Source organism: Argentina silus (genome assembly GCF_951799395.1).
Source record: "Argentina silus genome assembly, chromosome: 15".
Classification (NCBI taxonomy): Eukaryota; Metazoa; Chordata; class Actinopteri; order Argentiniformes; family Argentinidae; genus Argentina; species Argentina silus.
In genome coordinates this window covers 4146725-4170693 of record NC_139669.1, presented here as the reverse complement: position 1 = coordinate 4170693, position 23969 = coordinate 4146725, and the positions used below count along the sequence as shown (strand labels likewise).

General features: G+C 44.6%; 1 protein-coding gene across 1 annotated transcript in view; it reads left to right on the top strand.

Annotated features, from left to right (window-relative positions):
- glra4a (glycine receptor, alpha 4a) overlaps positions 1–16180 on the top strand; it is a gene marked incomplete at its 3' end in the record, with an annotated part of 33117 nt that extends 16937 nt beyond the window's left edge. Inside the window, exons 2-9 of the mRNA XM_083686855.1 lie at positions 1914–2044; positions 2558–2625; positions 5198–5421; positions 6427–6509; positions 9422–9559; positions 9663–9877; positions 10456–10605; positions 15872–16180. Of these exons, the coding sequence (XP_083542981.1) occupies positions 1914–2044; positions 2558–2625; positions 5198–5421; positions 6427–6509; positions 9422–9559; positions 9663–9877; positions 10456–10605; positions 15872–16180 (1318 nt within the window). The remainder of the gene's footprint in view (positions 1–1913; positions 2045–2557; positions 2626–5197; positions 5422–6426; positions 6510–9421; positions 9560–9662; positions 9878–10455; positions 10606–15871) is intronic.
- Between the last annotated feature and the right edge of the window lie 7789 nt (positions 16181–23969).

Sequence of the window (23969 nt, the reverse complement as noted above, 5' to 3'; positions counted from 1 at the left end):
CTTGTAGCCAAATCAAGTCACAAATCCGCTACTCTCGGATTTTCGTTTCGTTTTTTCAAACCGTTTTTTCAAACCGTTTTTTCAAACCGTTTTTTCAAACTTGTCAATTAAATCAGATTGCTTTTGTCCTTGTAAATAGGAACACTTTGTGCATGTGCTTTATTTGGAGCCTATTTGTACAGCAAAGGAATCAATAATACACCTACTTACTGAATAGAGTTGAATTCAAGTGACCCATACTCATCACTGCGTGCGTGCGTGCGTGCGTGCGTGCGTGCGTACATGAGCCAGTGGGAGAGAGAGAGAGAGAGAGAGAGAGATGGGGAACATCAATGCGGTTGCACTACTGTTAACTTCAGCCAACAGCAGTGAAATACCAGCAGACTGATGGGAATTTCAACTTAACAGAGTATGAGAGACTCAGAGATAGATTTAGCTCAGCAGGAAGAATCACCAGGGGTACATAGATGGATCTGTGGTTTATATCAACAGCGGGGGGGAGAGAAAGTTAGTCAGACATCCAAGGAGACTGCAAATCAAAATCTTAGGTTTCTTCTCTCATCAGTCATTAAAAATGTATGTTTTGTGCTGGCATGATCGCATTAAGCATACCACAGGAAAGTTTTGAGGGAGATTAAGGGAGGGAGAAAGTGTGTACTGGAATGGTGAGGGGTAATGTTAGTTTGTTTGTTGCCCTCATTTCACCCTAGTTAATATATTCAATGTAAGGGATGTTTGGCAACCAGAAAGCTGCTGAACTCTACTACGAATATACGTGTGCTTCAAACGATTATTAATTGATTCAGCTAATCCCTGACCTACTGTAACATTTGCTTGATCAAAGGAGAGTTTTTCCACACAGCAAATGCAACATGTAATACCACTCAAGGTTTCTGCTCCATTTAATTTAGTCATCAAAAATATTCCATCATTTAAAAAACGTATCCAAACCAGTAAACCGCTTCCTTAGCATACATGTCTCTATACACATCTCAGAAGATCTTCTTTGCCTTGAAATGTTTTGCCTGAAATTGTCATTGTCATACAGCAAAGGGTCCATGGATCAGACCACAGAGAGAAGACAGAGTATTATTCAGAGACCTTTGTAGTCCATCTGTAACTTCCCACCCAGGGAACACAAGAGACAGCAGGCAGCAGAGCCTTGGGGAAGGAAGGGATTGGGGATAGCTAGCTGACGATACTTTACAGGAGCCTGGGTCATGACTGATCCACTAACAATTGCATAAAAAGCATGGGGAGAAATCAGGGGTGCTACACAAGTCAGAGCAGGGATCCATCACCAGTCTCTCTCTTTCTCTCTCTCTCTACCCTTCTCTCTCTTCTCTCTGGCCTGACGGGCCTGTCAGTGGCAGGCTGAGCCCTGCTGGAGCTGCTATCAAAGCCTTCCTCCCCCCGGTGTGACATTCACAGCATCTCAATTGAGCCATCAATCTGTCAAGCCCCACTGCTGCTAAGCCAAGAGGGACTTTATGGAGACATGGTGGTGCACCTTTTTCCTTTTCTGACTCTCTGTCTGTAGTTAGGGTCTACCAAGCACAATATGTTCCAAACATAATGTGAAATAGATGGGTTTCTCTGAGCCAGATGAGGCAGGTCACTTTAATACACATTTTTCATCCTCATTTCCTCAACGACTGCTGTTTGCATACATAACCCACTGATGACTGTTGAAGTTGCTTGTTCGCGTACCTCCTCTCCATCTCTCTCTCTCTTTCTCTCTCCCCATCTATCTATCTATCTATCTATCTATCTATCTATCTATCTATCTATCTATCTATCTATCTATCTATCTATCTACCTATCTACCTGTCTATCCATCCATCTCTCTCCCCTGTCTCTCTCTTTCCTTACTCTCTTTGTGTGTGCCTCTCTCTCTTCCTTGGTGGTGTCAGACCAAGCTCCTGTAAGGAGGAGATAAAGCCCCCCGGCAGGACGGGTCCTCAGATGTCCCCGTCAGACTTCCTGGACAAGCTCATGGGAAGAACGTCAGGCTATGACGCCCGCATCAGACCCAACTTCAAAGGTACGTCAAAACTGGGCCACATCCACATCCCTCCGTGGAAAATCATCGAGGAGTCACGGAATGAACACGCACAGCTACAGTACCAGTTCCTCTGTGATGTGAGACCACAATCATTTGCATAAAAGCTAATATTGTTGCTTAGCCTTGATGGTCATATGCCAACCAATGGGTTTCTTTTCCTTATGAAAGCAGTGATTTGGAGTTAGTTTTGCGGGAGTAAGGTGGACAGAATTCCCTGTTTGAGAGACACAGACAGACTTGTATACACTCAAACACGAGACTCTCACTGTGACCCAGCTGGTGTCATATATATTTCATGGTGCTTGCTCCACATCTGAAAAGTCAGCTCTGGGCAAGGTACCCTGTCCTTCCTGTTCATACTGTAACAATCTCAAAATAACCTTGACAAAACTTGACAAAACTAGAACAGATCAAACTATGGAAAGGATTCTTGTCACTGATGAGCATATACAGTATGGTACTGTAGATGAATAATTTTTTTACTTTTTTCAGGTCCGCCTGTGAATGTTTCCTGCAATATTTTCATCAACAGTTTTGGGTCCATCACAGAAACAACGATGGTAAGACACCACTGAGTTAAATCCTTTAAGAGTTAAAATTATTTAAGTGCTCTGTGATTTGACAACATTGAACTTTCTGCAAAAGACCTGCTTAGTTATCAACCAGCAGTCTTTGCAATCATACATTGCCCACATTAGATCAGAATGGTAGCACTGTACGTTACAGCACAGAATAAGTAGGTAATAGCATGGTAATAACCATGGTTTTGAAAGCATTGCCTCCATTCATTCATCCACCCACAAATGTTAGAGTTAGCTACTTTCAACTAAGGCCAATGTTTGCTTATTGCAAACAAACTGAGTTGTTATATTTCACTTATAAAAATGCAGCTACAGTATCTGTACTGCAATATCCTGTAACTTTTACCTTTGAAAATGGCCCTTGGTGACCATCAAACAAAAGTCAAACAGTACTTTAATAAGGTGCTTTGTTCCACTGTGGTTCAGTGAGTTGGCTTTTCTTCTGTTGGAAGAAACAATTGCACATGAGCCCTTGACAGGAAGACACCTCCTAGTGAAGGGCAGAGTACCATTACTTTAACTGAATGGAAATCATGCATAAAAACTGAATGTATCAGACCTATTGGGTATCTTATTACTGTTACATTCAGTGGATGCATGCATGCGGATACTACTGTAGGTAACCTACATATTACCACTGACTGAGTAATCATGGTCTTAGTTAAGAGGTTAAGACAGGGTACAAGGCTAGAACAAATGGAAAACAGGTACTAAACCATTTCCAGCTAATCTTTCATTGTAATTACCTTCTCTGTTCAAGAATATTTAATGCAAAATAATTACATGGAAACTACAGTCCAACTTACCTTGTAATAACAAGGTAATTGTCTTTCTTGTTACTGGTAATGTTATTTCCCACTTATTCCAAGCTGTAATGTAAATGTGCTACCATAATAATCTTGTTAAAGCATGTTTACACCGTATTCCAGAGTTTACCAAAGACCAATCTAAATGCCTCCTTTTCAAAATCCATAGCTAATGCAATGCCTTTTTAATTCAAACCCTTTGTCAGTATTTGAGCCACTCCCTCATGTCTCCCTCCGTCTCCTAGAGAATATCAGCGCAACCTTCAGACACCAGTGGGTCAGTGATGTACTGATAATGAACTGTCCGCTCTGCAATTAAAATGAAAAATTGAGAAAATGAATAAAATGGGAGAGAGAGAGAGAGAGAGAGAGAGAGAGAGAGAGAGAGAGAGAGTCTAATTATGGCAGTTGATAAAGTTTAAAGTTGAATTGGACTGTCAAGCTTAAAAGATGAGAAGAGTAGCGTTTTAAATTCTTGATTAAAATTTAACTTTAAATTCTTATTGATTAAAAAGTCTAAATAATATCAAAAATCTGAATCAATGTTCTTTAAGTGGAGTCAGTCTACACATTGGAAAGTTAAATTGCGGTGCCATGCTTAAAAGTGCATTTTAAAGTGTACTGTTGGAAACTAATGGTCCTCAGAAACTAGTATATTTAAAAGAATAGCTACACAATACATTCAAATTCTCGGTTTGGAACAATTAAATTGATGAAGAACTTCATCGCGCTCTGGCAGGACCAAAGCTGCCTTTATGGGGCTATGTAGCAAAAATGATCGTGATCGTTAGAAATTCCAATTACTTTTTAAAGAATAGACTCGATACCGTGTCCGAATTCTCCACATGTTTTTTAGGCTTTTTCTCTGTGCCTAAGAAGACGATGGCTACAGCTGAAATGTTTTGTTTGACTTGAAGCAAGCCCACTAAATATCGCTCCCCACCGATCTGCCTTTAGATAATGGCTTGGTCAGCAGAATGGTCGTAGCAGTGAGCTGTTAAAGGTTGTCATGAGGGGTCCTAGAGGCCCTGCCTTCAGGTCAGGTCAGCTTGGAGAGAGAGGGCACTAATGATGTCACTGGATGCTCTGGTAAAACTCATGGTTTATTGTGATAAATGTACAGCTTCGTAGCTCTTTATTTGTAATACCTCATGGGACCTGTAAGATAGACAGCTGGAAAAATGACTGGTAGACTAGCCCACACACCCAGAGATGATTAATTTATTGAGGATATTAGGAAGGCAAATAAACTACATGACCTAATTAAATGATGCCATGCTGCATGCCATTGTCGAGGAGTTGATACAAGACAAAATGCAATGTTTGAACAATATATGATTTGAAATTGAAATGGTGGCTACACGGTTCCTACATACTGTGTATTCTACGTCTATGCTGTCAGATCTATCTATCTAGTTCTAGTTCTGTGATATCTACGTCATAGATTCAAATCAGTATCAAAGTACACACTTCTTTTTCCAACTACAAAATTCAAAGAACACATTTAATGTGTGTTTCTTGTTCTTTCTCGAATATCCTATTAGAGTGAAATGTCACTTAAAATTTCGCTTAATTAGCAACCATTACAGGTGGTTAATCTAATCAGATTTGCGTCAAAGATTCCAAACCAAACCTGCTAATAAAAGAAGTGAAATCTGGCGACAGTATAATTTAATTGTCTTCTGGGATGAGAGTTACGATTAAGTGTGACAAACGTTCTCTAACTACCATGAGTCAACCCACAGGATTACAGGCTGAATGTGTTCCTACGGCAAGAGTGGGTTGACCCCCGTCTGGCTTACAGCGAGTACCCGGACGCCTCATTGGACTTGGACCCCTCCATGTTGGACTCTATTTGGAAGCCTGATCTGTTCTTTGCCAATGAGAAGGGGGCCAACTTTCATGAGGTCACCACCGACAACAAACTGCTGCGGATCTTCCAGGATGGGAAAGTACTGTACAGCATTAGGTGAGTTGTGGCAACGGCCAGGTGGAGCAAGTGGCTTATCAGAGGCATTTCGGGATGTGGCCAGAGGGGGAGCTAGTGGGGTTGTTTGTGGCAGTTCTGCCACTGGCCTGAGGGGAAGCCAGTGAGTCATTCACATTCATAGTAACTTACAACATAGTAACTTTCAAAACCAATATGTTGTCCCTCCACTCATCCCAAACACTGTAGTGGGTCCATCTCATTTTCTTACATTGCCTCTGAGGCTCAGACCTGCCGTAAGACAATGGGGGTCTATCCGGCTCTTTCTACTTCATCAACATTCTGAAACCCACGAGAGGAATCACAAAACAACACTGCTAGTTCAAAGGCAGGTTTGTGCCTCTCTACTGCAGGGGATGAATTACAGCAGGTGAGGAACACATAGAGGGCTCATTCATCAGTGTGTTTGCCATAAAAAAACATATTCTGGGGTCTGGAATTTTGCGTTATCTCAGCACAAAAGAAATGGGCTCCTGCAAGCATAGTGCTTGTGGCTCTTGTCTATCCTCTGGGCAATGCATTACAGCAGGTAATTACACAGCTTGTCTGACCCAAACTCCCTAATAGCTACTATTCGGCCCCACGGTCCCTTGATGGCTTAATGCTTCAGCGCCGCAATAAATAAAAGGAAGGATGTGTTCAGCAATTAGTTTGCTATTACTGTAGAATCTTGTAACCAAATGGCACTGCAACCCATGGTGTGTGGTTTGTAATCTTCTTTTTCTGTTACGCATTACAAACGTCATCATGGTGTTGACTATGGAACAGACTGCCGTAGACGCATTATTGTAGGCTATTTTTAAATCAAATTACTGCTCTGAAAATTCTCTTCGCTGCTCTTTGGAGCTGTCTTGCTTGCCTTTGTGTCTTATTTTCCCGCTGTGTGTTATAATTCTCCTCACCCTCTTTCCTCCTTTACATTCACCCTTTTCCTTCCCCTCTCTCTCCCTCTCTCTCCCTCTCTCTCCCTCTCTCTCTCGATCTCAGGCTGACTCTTATCCTGTCCTGCCCTATGGACTTGAAGAATTTCCCAATGGATATTCAGACCTGTACCATGCAGCTTGAAAGCTGTGAGTCCTTTGTCCTTCTTCCTCCTCTTCCTCTTTTTCTTCTTCTTTTCATCTCCTTCCACTCCTTTCTGCATTCAGGGCATGGAAAGTTGCGATCAGTGGAGGCTGGTGGAGGTAGAAATTGTAATAATTGACGGGCTCATTGTAATTGGAGGACAGGCTCGGAGGAGGAGCTCATTGTCTCATTCCTTTCCATGAATTACAATTAACCTGTCCCACAATTTATACCTCCACCAGCTTCCCCTGATCGCAACGTGTTTAAGGCCAGATTGCAGAAACGATCGCTGATACAATCACCAGTCACCACAAAGGAATGACATGATTGAGGCTACTTTCAAAGCTTTGATGAGATACCTGGAGGTCTCCCAGATGCAGTTCGTAACCTCTGTAATCACAGGTGTTATCATGATGATCGGTACTGATGACAGCGAGCTGTCGTCAGTTACGGTTAGGGTTAGGCTTATGTAGTGACCCAGAAATAATACATTTCAGGGTTAGGGTTAGGCTTATGTAGTGACCCAGAAATAATACATTTCAGGGTTAGGGTTAGGCTTATGTAGTGACCCAGAAATAATACATTTCAGGGAAGCTTTATCAGATAATTATGTTGCTTAAGGCAAATGGAATTTTTGTTTATTCAATAATAATACTGTGTACAATCAGTTCATAAGAAGAATCAGAATGCCTGTAACAAAGTTGTCTCTATGAAATCTGAGTATAACATGTATTTCCCTATTGCCTGGATAAAAGGGCAAGGGGGCAAAAGGGAAAAAATAAAGTAAATTGACTACTCCCTTGCCCCCTAGCTCTGACAGCATCTGCCCTCAAGAAACCAATTTCCAGGATATCAATAATGAAACTTTCATTTTGTGTCCCTTTATTGTGTGATTCACCCCTGCACCCTCAAGGTGGATTAATTCTGCTTCACTGGGACAAAATAACTTAAGTCTCGCAAAGAGGAGAACCAAATGGAGCAAACCTACCGTGAAGCTAAACGTATTACTAGCTGGGAGTGATGGTGGCAATCGAAATGAATGAGTTCTTGAATAAGTTGAAGCCTTGAACAAGTTGTGTATTGGTGTATCTTTATTTGCCTTCACCCTCTGTTTCGACATGATGACGTACACTCCTGTGGTCCCTGGCTTTTTTTTTTATATGTGCCAAGTTACTAACTTGTGGCAAACAATAAACCAAACTGTAGAATGTTATGCTACATTGTAGGTGTCCTGCTCCCACCTGTACAGTAACCCTGTTCTGACAGTGTTAGTCACACTGCCATTAAGCCTCCCCCTCTTAAGAGTGGAGAGGCGGTGAGAGAAAGAAATCTTGGCAAACAGTGACAGGCAGAGACGAAAAAGTAAGAGAGATAATGAGAGAGAGAGAGAGAGAGAGAGAGAGTGGGTAGGTTTACTACCTGACAGGGCCATTACTGGAGGCCTAATCATTTCTGATTAAAGGAAGCCATCCTTTCTCTAGCTCTAACGGGGCCGCCGAGCTCTGTTTTGACAAGTGTTAGTACACTGCCCAAGGGTGTGATCACCTTGGCTGGCGAGGACATCGGCAAAACAGTTGCAGGTTTTACTGCCACACACTGTGCCAACGTTGCCTCCCCATCGAGAGAGGGAACAAGGATGGAAAAGAGAGAGGGAGGGGGAGGGGGGGGGGGGGGAAGGGGGGCGGGCGGTGTCTTCAGGGTCTGAGGAAGAAAGTCAAAGCCTGTGCTGTTTGCTGACCCTAATCTTGGTGCCTCATGGGCTCACGATAAAAATAGACCCTCATGTTTATGATATTTTTCATTTTTGTGACATATCAAAGTCATATATGTGCAGTTTATCCTACTTCACATGGACTGGGAAATCATCTTGTGTTCTCGTGACCTAGTTGGGGCTCATAAGTCGGTTCCTTATCTAAGTAGATGTATACACAACAGTATAAATCCCTAGGCCACAGTTAAGCGTTTGGAAGCTGCTCGGCCATGGATCAGTTCAGACAGAACTCCTAATGTGAATAACAGCTCTGTGTTATTACACTTTATACCCCCTTCAAAGTAGCATAACTTGACCCATTAAAAACCACCTAAAAGCTACCACAGAAAGACAACCCCTACACCCTATTCTTAGTCAAGTCATCTCCTCAACACATCCAGACAGTCCACCTCATAAAACCTGCTTTCAATACGCACAATGAATATGTTATTTTGATGTTAGTCAGTAGGATAGGCAACAAAAAGATAATTTCATCACCTTACGAAAACATTGATATTCTCCTCGCTTGTTAAAGAAGGACGTGTGAATGACACACTCGTCAGGAGTGAGATAAGTGTGTTTTCCTGGTATTGTTGTTTTCACACGGGTGGTATGGATGGGGAGAGTAGGGGATAATATCTTGAATAATTGATGTTTTTGTAACACTGGCCCTAAGGGGCCCGATAGACATCAGTATTATTCAGATGTGTCAAGCATTCCACAGCGTTATTGCATGCTGCATGCATTTTTAATAGACCTGTAATCAGGCCCCTGTGAAGAAGATGAGACCCATCAATGTCTGGTTGGGGCGGACATCGTTAGATGGACTGTGTGTGTGTGTGCGTGCGTGCGTGCGTGCGTGCGTGCGTGTGTGTGTGTGCAAGCATGTGTATGCTAACGCAAGGGCAACCCTGCATCCATTAAGCCATCATGTCGATTTGTGTGCAAACATCTCCTACATTCATGGAGGCATGCTCCTCACGTACGCCTTCTGCTTCAAACGTCAGGACACCTCCCCGCCACTTTTGAAACTGTGGCGTATGACCTTTAGCATGACAAACAGGCATTGGAACGGAATGACAGCTGGACACTCTCTCCCCCCCTTTCTCTCTCCCTGTCCCCTCCCCCAACCCCTCCATGTCTCTCTCTCTCCCTCTCCCTCGCCAGTTGGGTACACCATGACTGATCTGATCTTTGAGTGGCTGCCTGAGAAGGCAGTGCAGGTGGCTGAAGATCTGACGCTCCCACAGTTTGTTCTGAAAGACGAGCAGGACCTGGGCTACTGCACCAAGAACTACAACACCGGTGGGACTGTTGTCCACCATGTTTTTTATGATTAAATTGCCATGAAACCAGGTAACAGTATGCCTCCATTCTCCATTAATTTCTCCATTATTTCTGGCTGTAGGTAAATTCACCTGCATTGAGGTGAAGTTCCATCTGGAGAGACAGATGGGTTACTACCTGATCCAGATGTACATCCCCAGCCTCCTCATCGTCATCCTCTCCTGGGTCTCCTTCTGGATCAACATGGATGCTGCTCCTGCCAGAGTGGGCCTAGGCATCACCACTGTGCTCACCATGACAACCCAGAGCTCGGGGTCTCGCGCCTCCCTACCTAAGGTGGGTAGAGGGATAAGTGCAGGTGCAAAGACGCAAAAACTCCCCGATTGTACATTTTACACAAGATTGATATGTTCCAATTTTCCCTTTCGAATTCCCCTTCAAATTGAATTGCAGTACAATGTTAATGCATTAAATGCATTACCAGTATGGTCTTACTGAACAGGTGGCTTCATACAGTAGCTGACCCCTGACCCCTGAATTCATAAGAGAGTGGTAGAGGCCAGAGGAGACAAAACAAAAACATAAGGCCTAGAAGACTACTGCTGAGTGACACTGCTGAGTGATACTGTTGGCCTATAGCCATGGAAAGTGAACTCAACGAGTGTTTCTGGCATGTTTTGACATCCTTGTCTCTTGTACTTTCCTGAAGTCTTCACCGTGACCTCTCCCATGGCTGTGTGTCAACTGCCATCAGAGTCCTATCGTCCTACAGTGCATGTGCTATTGACTCCCATTAGAATTCCGGGCCATTCTGAGGACATGGGTCATTACATGCCAAGCTGCCCCACCCCCTCATTATTCCCACCAACAGCTTGATTGGTTATTGATGACCCTGTGACCTTTCGTGCCCTCAGGTGTCCTACGTGAAGGCCATTGACATCTGGATGGCCGTCTGTCTGCTGTTCGTGTTCGCGGCGCTGCTTGAATACGCGGCGGTCAACTTCGTCTCACGGCAACACAAGGAGTTCATCAGGCTGAGGAAGAAACAGCGACGGCAGAGGATAGTAAGTGTAAATCTCACACACACACACACACACACACACACACACACACACACACACACACACACATACACACACACACACACACACATACACACACACACACACACACACACACACACATACACACACACCCTCACATACACACACACACACACACACACACACACCCTCACACACACCCTCACATACACACACACACACACACTAGACAACACACACATTCACTCACACACACACTTTTCTTTTCACATCAAGTTTTGATTGGCTTTTCAATTAAAATACATTCCAACAGTTTAAAGTATTTTACATTTTAGACCCACCCCACCCACCCGGCAATATGAAATAAATGTACAGGAGAAGGATAAAAATAAAATAAGATTTTAAAAATATATACAATGCACATTTAGATCATAGATAATACATAAGTGCAATAGGTTATGAAAGGGTTGAAATTTCACAGGACAGTTTTGGATAAAAGTTCTGAAATGTTCTTAGCTGCTTTCCACCTTGTTTCCACAGTAGAGGCCCTAGCCCCAGGCACTCTTGCTGTGGAGAGTTCCATGAGTACAATCTCTTGAAATGTGAGCAGCCATTGTTGTATGGATAGATGGCCCATTGGGAGCAGAGTTCACAAGGAGATGAGAACAAATATGTTCTGTAACAAATTTTCAGATGAATTTACTGATGGTTTGGGTTTTTAGATACTCCAAAAAATATATATATATATACAGTACCAGTCAAAAGTTTGGACACACCTTGCCAAGAGTGTGCAAAGCACAAAGCACACTCAAAATGTCATCAAAGCAAAAGGTGGCTATTTTGAAGAATATAAAATATAAAACATATTCTGGTTTGTTTAACACTTTTTTGTTTACTACATAATTCCATATGTGTTCCTTCATAGTTCTGATGTCTTCAATATTAATCTACAATGTAGAAAATAATAAAAATAAAGAAAAACCATTGAATGAGATGTTGTGTCCAAACTTTTGACTGGTACTGTGTATATATATATATATATATATTATATATATATATATATATATATATATATATATATATATATATATATATATATATATATATATATATATATAAAAGATTGAGTTAGTAATATTATAATAACTTCACTTTTAATTGTTTTGTTTGTTTGTTTTCATAAAAATGGACATCAGTGTACAGCGAAATGATTTTCTTCCAAAACGTTCCCCTTACACAGACTTACACCTCTTGTTATTGTGCGCTGCTGTATAATCGAAGACTGACAACAGCAGCACCCTACAGCTGGCTGTCAGATTACATGAAGGAGATCAGCTCGTTTTAGCTCAGCTCGTTTCCATGGTGAGCACTGACCTGCAGAGCACAGTCCATACGACCCAATCCTGCTACCCTCTGTTGTCTCACCATTTTACTGCTGGTTAACAGGAGCCAGCATCCTGTCCACCTGCCTCACATCACTGTAAGACTGGGATAGTCACACAGGGTTTTAATGGCTAAGCAAGTCCCTAAAGAGGAACAGGATACTGCTAGTGTGAAGTACCATTAAACAGACAAACAGCCGATCCACCATGCACCCACTTGTGGAGACGTCGAGAGGCAGAGATACGACTGAGAGGAGAGCAAATCACCAGACGTGAGACATTAGTGAAACAGAGAATTTACTCACAAGAGCGAGAGAGAGAGAATCGGTCGAGAGCCGACAAAAATAGCATTAAACGGTATTCAAGAGCCTGGGCCGCTGCCTGGACTAGTAGTAAAGCCCCCACTGTCCAGGCAGACAAATCCCACCGATTTACTGGACTGTCTAGCGGACCTGAATCAATAACAGGAGTGAGAATGATTCTCAATAAGAGCAAGAGGCAGAGAGGACGTGAGGAGGGAGGGAGGGAGGGAGGGAGGGAGGGATGCAGGCAGGGAGGCAGGCAGGGAGGCAGGGGGCTCTTCCTCTACTCATCAGTGGCACAATTACTCCCGTTGAGGCGTTTGGGCTGTGAATCATTTGTCTGGATGGTATCGATGCTTGGCCTTGGTCTGAGAGAGCTAATGTTTGGCTGATGGAACGCTGCACACCAACCACAAACCACCACTAACTGACCAGGTATAACAATAATCAATACCTGTGTCCCCATGCTTCAACTTGACTTTGTAAAACAGAGAGCCCTTTGACCCTGATCCCAAGCTCCTACAGTATATATGCCTATGCAACAGAAGAATAGAAATAGAAAACACTTTACATTACGTTGCCTTTATAACTATGTAGTAATGTTGTGATAAGTAACAACATTGTTGTTACATAGTAAGTATGTAATTGTATGTGGGGTATACAGTTCACAGGTCAGAGGTATAAAAATGCATTTTACTACTCTACTGTCCACCACATTGTTTGCAGACCTACAGTAACTTTAAGTAGCTCCTTGAGGATGTTTTCCTCAGCGTCCCTTGGTTACGGCCGTGGATGATATATCACACTTTCAAAACTCTTTCCTTGTGAGTGCTTCTCGAACTTAAAAGTTAAATAGCATGGCATGTTTTCCGTTTAGTTCCCCACCTTCATGTTTTATCAATTTTATGTCCACATTTTTCATCACTATTTCGGGCTCAGCGCAGGTACTTTGCTGAATTGAATGAAGCAGAGAGAATGTTTGTACTCAGCAGAAAGCTACAAGCACATTAACATTCCTGAGGAATTAAGTTTAGCAGGAACTAGCCTACACATCTTTTGGAGGTCTAGTTACATATGCAAAACTTTTGACAAACAAGTAAAAGTGCACCTCCTGATGCATCACACAACTGCAAATCAAGTCAGCCATGAAACAAAGGGAGAAGTCATCAAGCTAGTGAAACAAAGCACTGATTGGCAGGCACTGACAGGTACAATAGCATGGTTCCGAACGCCATTGTTCCAATCTGTGTACTTGTTCCCTTTCCTACGGAGGTGCTTCCCTGTGATCCGGGAAGTGTCGAGTCACTAGGGAATGTGAAAGACATGCCTGGCAACAACGGGACCTTGAATCAGCAGCCCTGCAGCGCCTGTGCCAGGGTAACACTCATCCCTGACCTGACCCTTGACCTTGCATTCTAAATCTGTCCTGCCACTTTTGACCCGTGTGTCACCCCTGACATGCAAACCAAATCTGTCCCGACACCTATGATCCCCAAACTGAATGTGCTCCCTCACCCCCTGACCCCCCCCCAAACTGAATATTTCCTGCCCACCAAGTTCAAGTGTCCTATGGCAATCCCTCGTTGAGCTCTCTCTCACTCTCCACCCTGATTTCACTCTCCACCCTGATGTCACTCCACCCTGATTTCACTCTCCACCCTGATTTCACTCTCCACCCTGATTTCACTCTCCACCCTGATGTCACTCCTGCCCTTCACTCCCTCCCTCTAACATAGTTTTAAAGGTTGATTTAAAGTCAGATGTCTCTCTGTGTTCTGCTCCAGATGTGTTCTTTCCCTCCTCTGTCATCACTGCCTGAACAAATGTGTTTCACCTTCTCTGTCTTGTCGAGACAGCACAAGGACCTCTTTCTTTGCCAGAACGTCCACCAAGAGCGTTGACAAGTATTGAATGCAGTGTATTGCACACTAACCTGTTTGATTTCAAGGTGTCCACAACAACTGTTTTTCCTTTACCCCTCCAAAACAATATTCTCAACAATAGTCTTGTGAATTTCTAGCATTCGGGTTAAGAATAAAGAAGTGAAGACAGGTGCCGTTGACCTTCCATTTGACATCGTAAAGTTTACAGACACATTCAGTTTACATGCTACTCTCCCCCAGAGTCAGGACAGTGCATGGTGATGATCACAGAGGTAAGAGCTGCACTCCCCCGCCCCCCCCCCCCCAAAAAAAAATCACAAAGTGTATACTGAGCGTCACTACCTTCCAGGGGCCATGAGCATGGAGCACAGAGGATGAGTGCCTATTATCTTTGGTGAAACGCACCATTAGACTTCAGCACATGATGTACTGTATCGTTTAGGTAGAAGTAGAGGAGATAATTAGGCAGTAGAAGAAGAGCTACAACTCCCGCTGCTGTAAGGTGTAATTTGTCATACGGACAACAGATAAAGGGTTAGTTTCAACAAAGTTCCTCTCCAATCACAGTCAAGGAACAGGAGAGGCAGGGTGGACTAGGCTGGATAATTGAAAGAAGGGAACTTGAAGTTAGGCAGTAAATGGGTGGAGTATTGCCAAATAGCCTTCACTAAGCCCAGCCAGCACAGAGGTCAGGGCTTCCATAGACCATTTTCAGTGTATTTAATCATGAACACACACAGAACCCATAGAGCATCATGGACAGGATTTTACAGGACTTTTAGAGCTGTAATCATGAGTGTCTAGGTAGGTCCAGTATATATAGCATTGTACACAGCATTTGTATGGGCCACTGACAGGAAAGAATACCCTCACATCCCTATTACTTCTGCCAAGTCTGCCTCATCAAGCTAAGCAGAGTACCAGAGGGCTGCCAGGGTCAGGGAGAGAGAGACACGGGGGTCAGTCTAGTCAGGCCTCTCCCACTGACTACTAATCACCCAATTTAGATCCTTCATCTCCTCTTTCCCCTGCCAAAGAGCATTTCTCAAGGTGTCAGGAGACTGTCAGAGTTAAGCTACATGTCTATTAATATTCTCTACAGAGAGAGCGAATAGGGTCTCTCACTCAGTGTGGAAAAAATGCCTGTGCCATCCATCAAAAGGTAATGCCTATTGTGAGTTTTTGTTCAGACCCTGACTTTTCACTCTGGCACTTTGAGAGGTCCATTATATCAGAAGTTTAAAAAAAAAAAAAAACGGTGTGCGTGTCCTTAGACTACAAAGAGAAACAGAGGTTAATTTTTCGACACTTTGGGTAATTAAAATTTCCCATTCGCTCTAATGAAGATGTCCCCCCGCTGCCCTCTGTGTAGGAAGCCCGTGTGAAAGGCAAATGATTGGATAAACTTGATCTTTAGGCTACTAGTGCTTGACTAAACACCGCCTCTCATGAATTCCTTTACACCAAGACCAAAGTAGGCTACATTAGCTTGCAAATACCCCCCCCCTAGCCAGGTTTATAGGCATGATTGGTGTTTGTTTTCTTTGTGGTGAAAGTGTTGTTCTCACCCTGTTGCACACTGTTGCCTTTTTGCTTTGCTACACCCCAACCGCCTGTGGCTTGTATCTGAAAATGAAACCATCCACTGTGAAGTCATGTGAGAGGCTATGATCTAATGCTGGTTGACACCTAAAGGCCAAACTGTGTTTCCCTTTCCCAGGCAGAGGAACTAGTGAGAGACAGCCGTGGGTTTTACTTCCGGGGTTATGGTCTGGGTCATGGCCTGGGTCACTGCCTGCAGAACAAGGATGGAACCGCCGTGGAGGGGGCCACAGTCTTCACCCCGCCTCCCCCGCCAATGCCCACCGTGTACGACAGCGACGCAGTCCGCAAGCGCTTTGTGGACCGGGCCAAGCGCATCGACACCATATCCCGGGCCGTCTTCCCCCTGAGCTTCCTCATATTCAACATCTTCTATTGGATCACCTACAAAGTACTGCGACATGAGGACATCCACGCAAACTTGTAATACACTCTCTCACCTCCCCCGACCGATGCCCTCCTCGATCCTCTCTGTTTCTTGCTACGATTCAGTTCTTCTCAGAACCGAAACTGCCTGTCAGATCTCCATAAAAAGGATGAAGTGTTTGCAGAGGCGTACATACAGTATCCTGCCTCGTAACCACTGCAGTTGATACCGTAAACGAAATGTGCTCAGGTGCGTCTTCAGGATCTCAGAGGCGTGTTTGTGAGCAGAGAAGGAACTGAAGCTGTGGAGTCAGACTGGTGTTAGATGGGGGTTTGTGAGTGAGTTCTCTTTATCTTTCTTATCATATTTTAGTTGGATAACAACAAAGACGTACAATAACAGCGCTGGTTCTTGTGAGGTCAAGTGAACTCTCTTTAACTTTTATGGCTAAAAGCAGAGACCGCAAGGGCAACATGTTGGTTCTGGATCGATGAAAAATACTGACTTGAATTTTGCCACTCAACGCATCTTTGAATGAATGTTTTTAAGAACTCAAAATATAATGGCTTTTTTTACACCATTTGAAACAAATAGGGTGTGGGGGTGGGACGGGGGTCTTTGATATTTCTGAGTATTTGATGGGTGGTGATATGTCATTTTAACTACATATGACAAGAGATTATATATACTTCCATGTATAAACTGTATATAAACAGAGTTGTTCATTGATTGCACACAGCACAAATGTGTATTTCCTTTTGTCTAAATTTGAATAAATGGATATTCTGCCAGGAAATCGCAATTGCTTTTGCGCCTCTGTCCCTCAAGTCTATTGTGCCAGATAGAAATTGCTCGCTCTCAAGAAGTGCACGGCACAGCACAGCCGCCGGTATGCAGATGATTTCAGTCTGACTTTCCTGAAAATACAGTCAGGAAATTCCCCAACAGATTTACTGTATCATAAACAACAGTTTTATGTTATCGTTTTCCATTAGTTTCCATTAGTGGGTACACCAGCAGTGCTCCAAATTCCATTAGGCAATACTATGCCACCATTTTATGAAACTGTACAACTTTGCCTCCCAGCAAATGCTAAATCATTGCCCAGCTCACATACCAGAAGCAGTTCTGCCGGGCCTTTTCCTTGAACGTTAATTGTCAATTGCGGAGGCATGCGTCACCCCTATGCTTTCCTCCATTAGCGGCATCACTGACAGAATCCTTGAGCAAATTGTATGAAAGCTGCCATTTATTTCCCTGTCCCCAGTGAGGCTGTGTGTGGAGGTGTGGAGAGGCATGGGGGAAAGGGCGAGGGCATCGCTGGTGAGGGAGGACGAATGGGTTTTTTAATGGGAAATCAGAGGGTGTTTTATCAACTAATGAGTTTGAAAAGGACTTGTCGTTCCACCGCTAATGACAATGAATTCAGAGCAGCAGCCTCAGCTTACTGTCCTTTGTCTGCGACGAGGCATTCCTAATCAGCCCTTCTGTATGCATTGTTTCACGGGTGGGGAAGGAGGTGTGTGTGTGTGTGTGTGTGTGTGTGTGTGTGTGTGTGTGTGTGTGTGTGTGTGTGTGTGTCTGTGTCTCCTCTCTGTCTCTTTCTTGATACACACATAAATGTATGTTGTGTCTGTGGTTACGGTGGACTTTTCATGAACCCATGTGTTAGCCAATTCAAAAGGACATTTCCATTAGCACACATAATCCTTTGTCAACTACTGTTCATTTAAACACCAACACACAACCCAATGATAGAGGACGGGGAGGCTGTGTTTTTGCTTTGATGTTTCTCCAATAACATGAGTGTGTGTAAATCGACTTTAATCAATCAGCAGAGATTTGAACTGGTCCAACCGGGTCGTCATGAAAAACTGTCCTGACTTACACTGAAAAGTTACAGATATGAAGTCAAATCAGAGCCAGCCGTTGTCTCAAATCACCAACGTTTGATGATGACCATATTAAACGGACATGAATACATAAATACAAACATGGCAAACAGGAGAAGACGGCGCAGCGCCTCAGATAGTTGAAGATTTCTCGACATGAGAAGGAATATAGCGGCTTGACATATTCGCTTAAGCCCTGCATATTCGCCTCTGACAGCTTAAGTCGATTTCTCAAAAGGATTCGGAGGGCAATAGGCAAATGTCAAAAAGATTGGCTATTGTGTATCACTGGGGATGTTTTCCCCAGAATGGCCTGCTAGTTACCAGTGAGGGATATCTGTCTCCCAGTTTCCTGACAGCTATTGTATGAAAAGAGAGGGGGACCTCAATTGGGAATGTTCCAGTACAAAAATTAAGATTTGTTCTTCCGTAACAACCCTTGGATGTCTCGTTTTGCGAGGAGTAAACAGTGCTTTGGGGTCAGTCGAAGGACTTAGTCTTCAGCCGGCGCAAAACGGACGCAAGTCCAAGCGCAGTCGTCTTGCCAATTTGTGGCGTGTCGCTCAGGTGGGTGGAGTAGTGGTAATAGAGGCTCAGGTGGGTGGAGTAGTGGTAATAGAGGCTCAGGTGGGTGGAGTAGTGGTAATAGAGGCTCAGGTGGGTGGAGTAGTGGTAATAGAGGCTCAGGTGGGTGGAGTAGTGGTAATAGAGGCTCAGGTGGGTGGAGTAGTGGTAATAGAGGCGTGTCACTCAGGTGGGTGGAGTAGTGGTAATAGAGGCGTGTCACTCAGGTGGGTGGAGTAGTGGTAATAGAGGCGTGTTCATGACAATGAGCAGGTCAAGTACCATCAGGTGCACTGAAACAGTCTGGTCTTGAAAATAGCACCAATATTTCTGACCCCCCCCCTGGCGCCACCGCCAATGCCTCCGCCAGGGCCCAGGTTTGCTCTAAGACAGTTTTTTACGCCTTTAAAATATAGCCCTAAGAGGCTTTTCTAAATCTGCAATCCATGACTGACACGCACAAAATAGGCCCGTGCATTCTGGCGCATCACGCTAGTGCTCTCCATCTCCGCCTCCTGAAAGGAACATTTCTCCTGAGTGCCTCTACCCAAGGGGAGATATGGGGGGCGGCGGGGGGGTAGATGGTGGGGCTCTAATGGATTCCAATAAAGCGGAATCTCACGGATGCCCCTGTAAGACAGCTCTGCGGACCTTCCTCTTGACAAGCGGCCAGGATTCATAAGCCAACTGTCATTATGCACTAAATCCCAGGAGCGTGAGGACTTTTACAAACGCTGCTCTCTCCTTCTCTCTCTCCATCATGCGCTCTCTCTCTCTCCCTCCTTCTCTCCTTCTCTCAGAGGGACAGGGGTATGTTTGATTACTGTGAGGGGGCCCCGGGTCTTTCCTCATAACAGGCATCATAGGGTTAGGCAGAGCTGTGGAGCTTTCTAACTGTCTAATCAATAATCTAATCTCCCATTGGAACGGTGGCTTCAAATTACACAATTAAATATTCATTAACCAGCCAACCATTAAAAGCCCTCTCAATGATGCGATGTTGCTGGCGACAGGTGACATCAGTCGACTCCTATGGCCTTCTACTTGTTCACGCTCAACAAAAAAACAATTTGACTGAAGAAGCACTCAAGAAAAGCATTAACATTTACATTTACATTCATGGCATTTAGCAGACGCCTTTATCCAAAGCGACTTACAACAAATACATTTGTTTCAGTAAGTGAATCATCTATCCATCAGTCATCATGAGATAAAGTAATCAATGGTCGGACCAGGGGCCATTGGCAGTCACAATGCTAGAAGATTAGACTTTTTTTTTTTTTTTTAACAGGAGAGAAATTTGTACAGAGGGGTAGTGGGGATGTGCCAGGCGGCCAGCCGAGGTGGAAAAGCAGAGTGATTTGGGGGCTGAACCATTGCTTGCAAGTAGGGAGGGGCTGTTCCCTTTGCCACCCGGTAGGCGAGCACCAGGGTCTTGAATCTGATGCGGGCTGCTACCGGGAGCCAGTGAAGGGTGCGGATGAGGGGAGTGACATGGGAATTTGGGGAGATTGAACACCAGATGGGAGGCAGCATTTTGGATGAGCTGCAGAGGCCTGATGGTGGAGGTGGGGAGACCGGCCAAGAGTGCGTTGCAGTAGTCAAGAGATCACAAGTGTTGGACCAAAAGCTCTACTGCTTTCCATCTGTTCATCAGCCATAATAAGCACTAAGCTATGCGATTGAATGTTCACGTTCATTTCTCCATTATAATTTTTTGGTGGTCTGGATGTGATCATTCAGGGAGGAGAGGAGGACATGACAGAGCTGTTTGGTTGATGGATGCTTTGTTCAGCAATGTCCAAGGCATGTCCTTGCTGTCTCCCTTGAGCACAATATCAACATGTTTTCTCCACTTCATCTGGGTAGAATTTCAATGGAGCCTCAGGGAAAACTAATATGTGCACCACCATGGGACATCCTGGGACTCGTAATCAATATTGTTGTCCCTTTAAGTGCCTGACTTTTCTGTCTTATCCTTTCACACACATAAATGTGGAAGTCATGAATATGCACTTAGTCAACACATACACACACACACACACACACACACCCATGCACACGCGCACACCCATGCATGCGCTCGCACACACACATGCATGCGCTCACACACACACACACACACACACACACACACACACACATGCACACACACACACACACACGCACACACACACACACTCACCGTCAAATATGTGTGTACAGAGAGAACTGCTCAGCATGGTTTAAAAATGCAGACCTTGAAAATGTCAGGCACTTCAATATAGATATTCTTGCATGGTGAATGTACCTTTCATATGTGGTCACTTCAATAGCTCCCTTTATCCGGGGGCAGTTGAGAGGAGTGATCCAATTGCTCTGTTTCCTTTTTCCTTAGAAGTCCTCTGACAACCTTGTAAAAGCTCAATGTCAAGGTCTGTCACATCTACATTAAACAGAATTCTCACAAGCTCACCTCTCCATCTCTGGAATATGGGGAAACATTAATATTCTGTGTCCATACTGTGCACAGATCTAAAAATACTGTTGCCTGTAAAAGAAAGTTCTTGTATTAGCATACATGTTTTTTTTTCAAAATAATATGATCAAAATCTTTCACTAGAATACTAAAAACAAACAAACGTCACATAAAAAGAGAAACACCCACATGTCATTCTAGCATAATTCCTTGTTTTTCCTTCAGTTTCACTGGCTGAGGTGCCGTAAGGTCTGTAAGAGGTCTACTGGGAGAAATAGCATAGATGCCACAGCACGTAGCCATTACAGAGACAGAAACTCATTTCGGAGGCTCTTTGTACTGCAGGTCCTTTCCAGAGTATCAGTAATCAGAGGAAGGAAACATTTCCCTTGTGTCCTGCAGCTCATCTGTCAGTCTCAACCCCAAGTTTAGTGGCTTAAAAGCCCAGGTAATTGATGGTGCCTTGAGGTCGCAGAGAGACAATATTTGTAACCAGATTTCTAAAATCTCTACGGAGCCTGTTGAGAAGGAGGAGTGGAGGAGGTGGTGGAGAGGAGGAGGGGTGGAGGAGGTGGTGGAGAGGAGGAGGGGTGGAGGAGGTGGTGGAGAGGAGGAGGAGTGGAGGAGGTGGTGGAGAGGAGGAGGGGTGGAGGAGGTGGTGGAGAGGAGGAGGAGTGGAGGAGGTGGTGGAGAGGAGGAGGAGTGGAGGAGGTGGTGGAGAGGAGGAGGGGTGCAAGATGAGAAGGAGTGGAGGAGGAGGAGGAGGAGGGAGAAAGCGCTGTGACAGTGGCGGTGAGGAATGGAGGGAAGACAGCCTTCAGCAATCATTTCACTCCATTCTTTCTCCCTGCAGCAGAGGTTTCAATCATTCCACTAGATTTATTCTACAGACTGAAGACCCCTGAACACCTGCCTAAGAAATACACCCCTCCTAGGCAACCCTTTTACTCCATCGCCCAGGAACCTAGGACAAAGGCTATTGTTAACAAACAAACAGGCGATGCTGGGTAGACAAGCTGCTCTTGTCCACTGACTTTCATTGAGTTCCTGTGAAGGTTGAGACGAGAGTTAAGAGAATGACTGAGGTATTCTCTCAGAGTGGGGAAGGAAAATGGTCATAGAGCATTGTTGTGCAATGTCAAATTAAAGCTTGAATTAATTTCAGCTCCTGCTGCAGGCCACTCTTACATAGGGCTACACATGATGGAAAACACATGTCAAATAGCATAGAATAAGTGTTCAGCATTCTGGACATGTATGAATTCATTTTCACAAATCTCTCTCGGTTTCAGCATGTCTATAATTCTGTAATCTGAGAGGAGGAATTTATTTATGAGCAGTTGAAAAACTACAGTTGTGCGATTTACATGGATAATGGTTATAGACATGTAACTACTCTTGTGTGTCTTTGCGTGTGAACAGGAGAGGCATGGAATTAGCAACTCAGCAAATCCCGTGAAAAAGCACTGACGAAATGACTGCCAAGTCTCCCCTCTCCAAGTCTCTCCTCTCCAAGTCTCCCCTCTCCAAACCTCCCCTCTCCAAGTCTCCCCTCTCCCAAGTCTCCCCTCTCCAAACCTCCCCTCTCCAAGTCTCCCCTCTCCCAAGTCTCCCCTCTCCAAACCTCCCCTCTCCAAGTCTCCCCTCTCCAAACCTCCCCTCTCCAAGTCTCCCCTCTCCCAAGTCTCCCCTCTCCAAGTCTCCCCTCTCCAAGTCTCCCCTCTCCCAGATCTCCTCACTTGTGTGATATTGTGAATTCACTGGAAAGAGCACAGTAGAACATTGGATAGTACAGATGTACGATTATTCTATGAAGCTGGCAAAGACTTGGTTATAGTAGCTGCAGTGTAATGATTATTTTATTTTTCAGTTGAATAAGTAATAAGTCCATGTAGGAAAAATCCATATGTGATATGTGTACTTGGCCGTAAATCGTCACGATGTGGACTGAAACCTACTCAGGAAATCAGTTTGATGATACAACAGCTACACAATGAAGGTCATGGCGTGAGAGATTGAGGGCACGGAGAATCAGGACTAACTTCATCACCTCACCTCAAACTCAATTAGATCTTGATCAGATCTTCCAAGCCAGAGTCCAAACCTCCCTCCCACTGGCTCTGAAAGAGAGGAAGCTGAACACACTGATACAATATTAAAAGAAAAAGAGAAATCCTGTTTTTGTAATAACAATCCTCCTGGGATCTGTCACTGACCAACGCTAACATGATTTGGACCAGCCCCCCCCCCCCCCCCCGCACCTCCCCTCCCTGCACCCCCCCCCCTGCCCATTTATTCCCTCTCTCCTCATCCTCTCTATCTGTCTCAGCTCAGCTTTATTAACTGAGCTGATTTAAACAGCCTGCAGGTAGGTGGCTGCTCAGGGACTCTGACAGCTTGGAGAGGTGGAAGGTGGATAGCAACAGTACACTACGTGTGTTGCTGCCTGCCTGCCTGCCTGCCCGCCCGTCTGCCTGCCCGCCCCCTTGCCCGCCTGCCCACCTGCCTGCCTGCCTGCCTGCCTGCCTGCCTGCCTGCCTGCCTGCCTGCCTCTCTCTTCAGTGTGTCCATCCCTTGTCCACCTCCAGTCTTAGGTCTACACTCCACTCTCCCACTGCTCTCTAAGTAAACAGAGGATTTACTTCCCCCCCTTCTTTTTTTCTTCCTACCTGTCAAATAGGGCTCACGGTGGTGCTAATGCCCGGGAGAGTGGGTGGGAGAGCGGGTGAGGCAGCCTGCACGGTTTTCCACCACCAAGCTGACACTGATTCAGTGCAGGTTTGCCGGGAGAGGAGAGGCAAGGCGAGCGGTCAGGGGAAACAATGATTTCCCTGTAAGATGGTGGTGTGCATGTGGCTCAGTGGTCCTGATGCTCAGACACGCAGGGTTAAGGTAAGACGCCTAAAAGCCTCTGTGCCTCCCTGCTGAAGGAGAG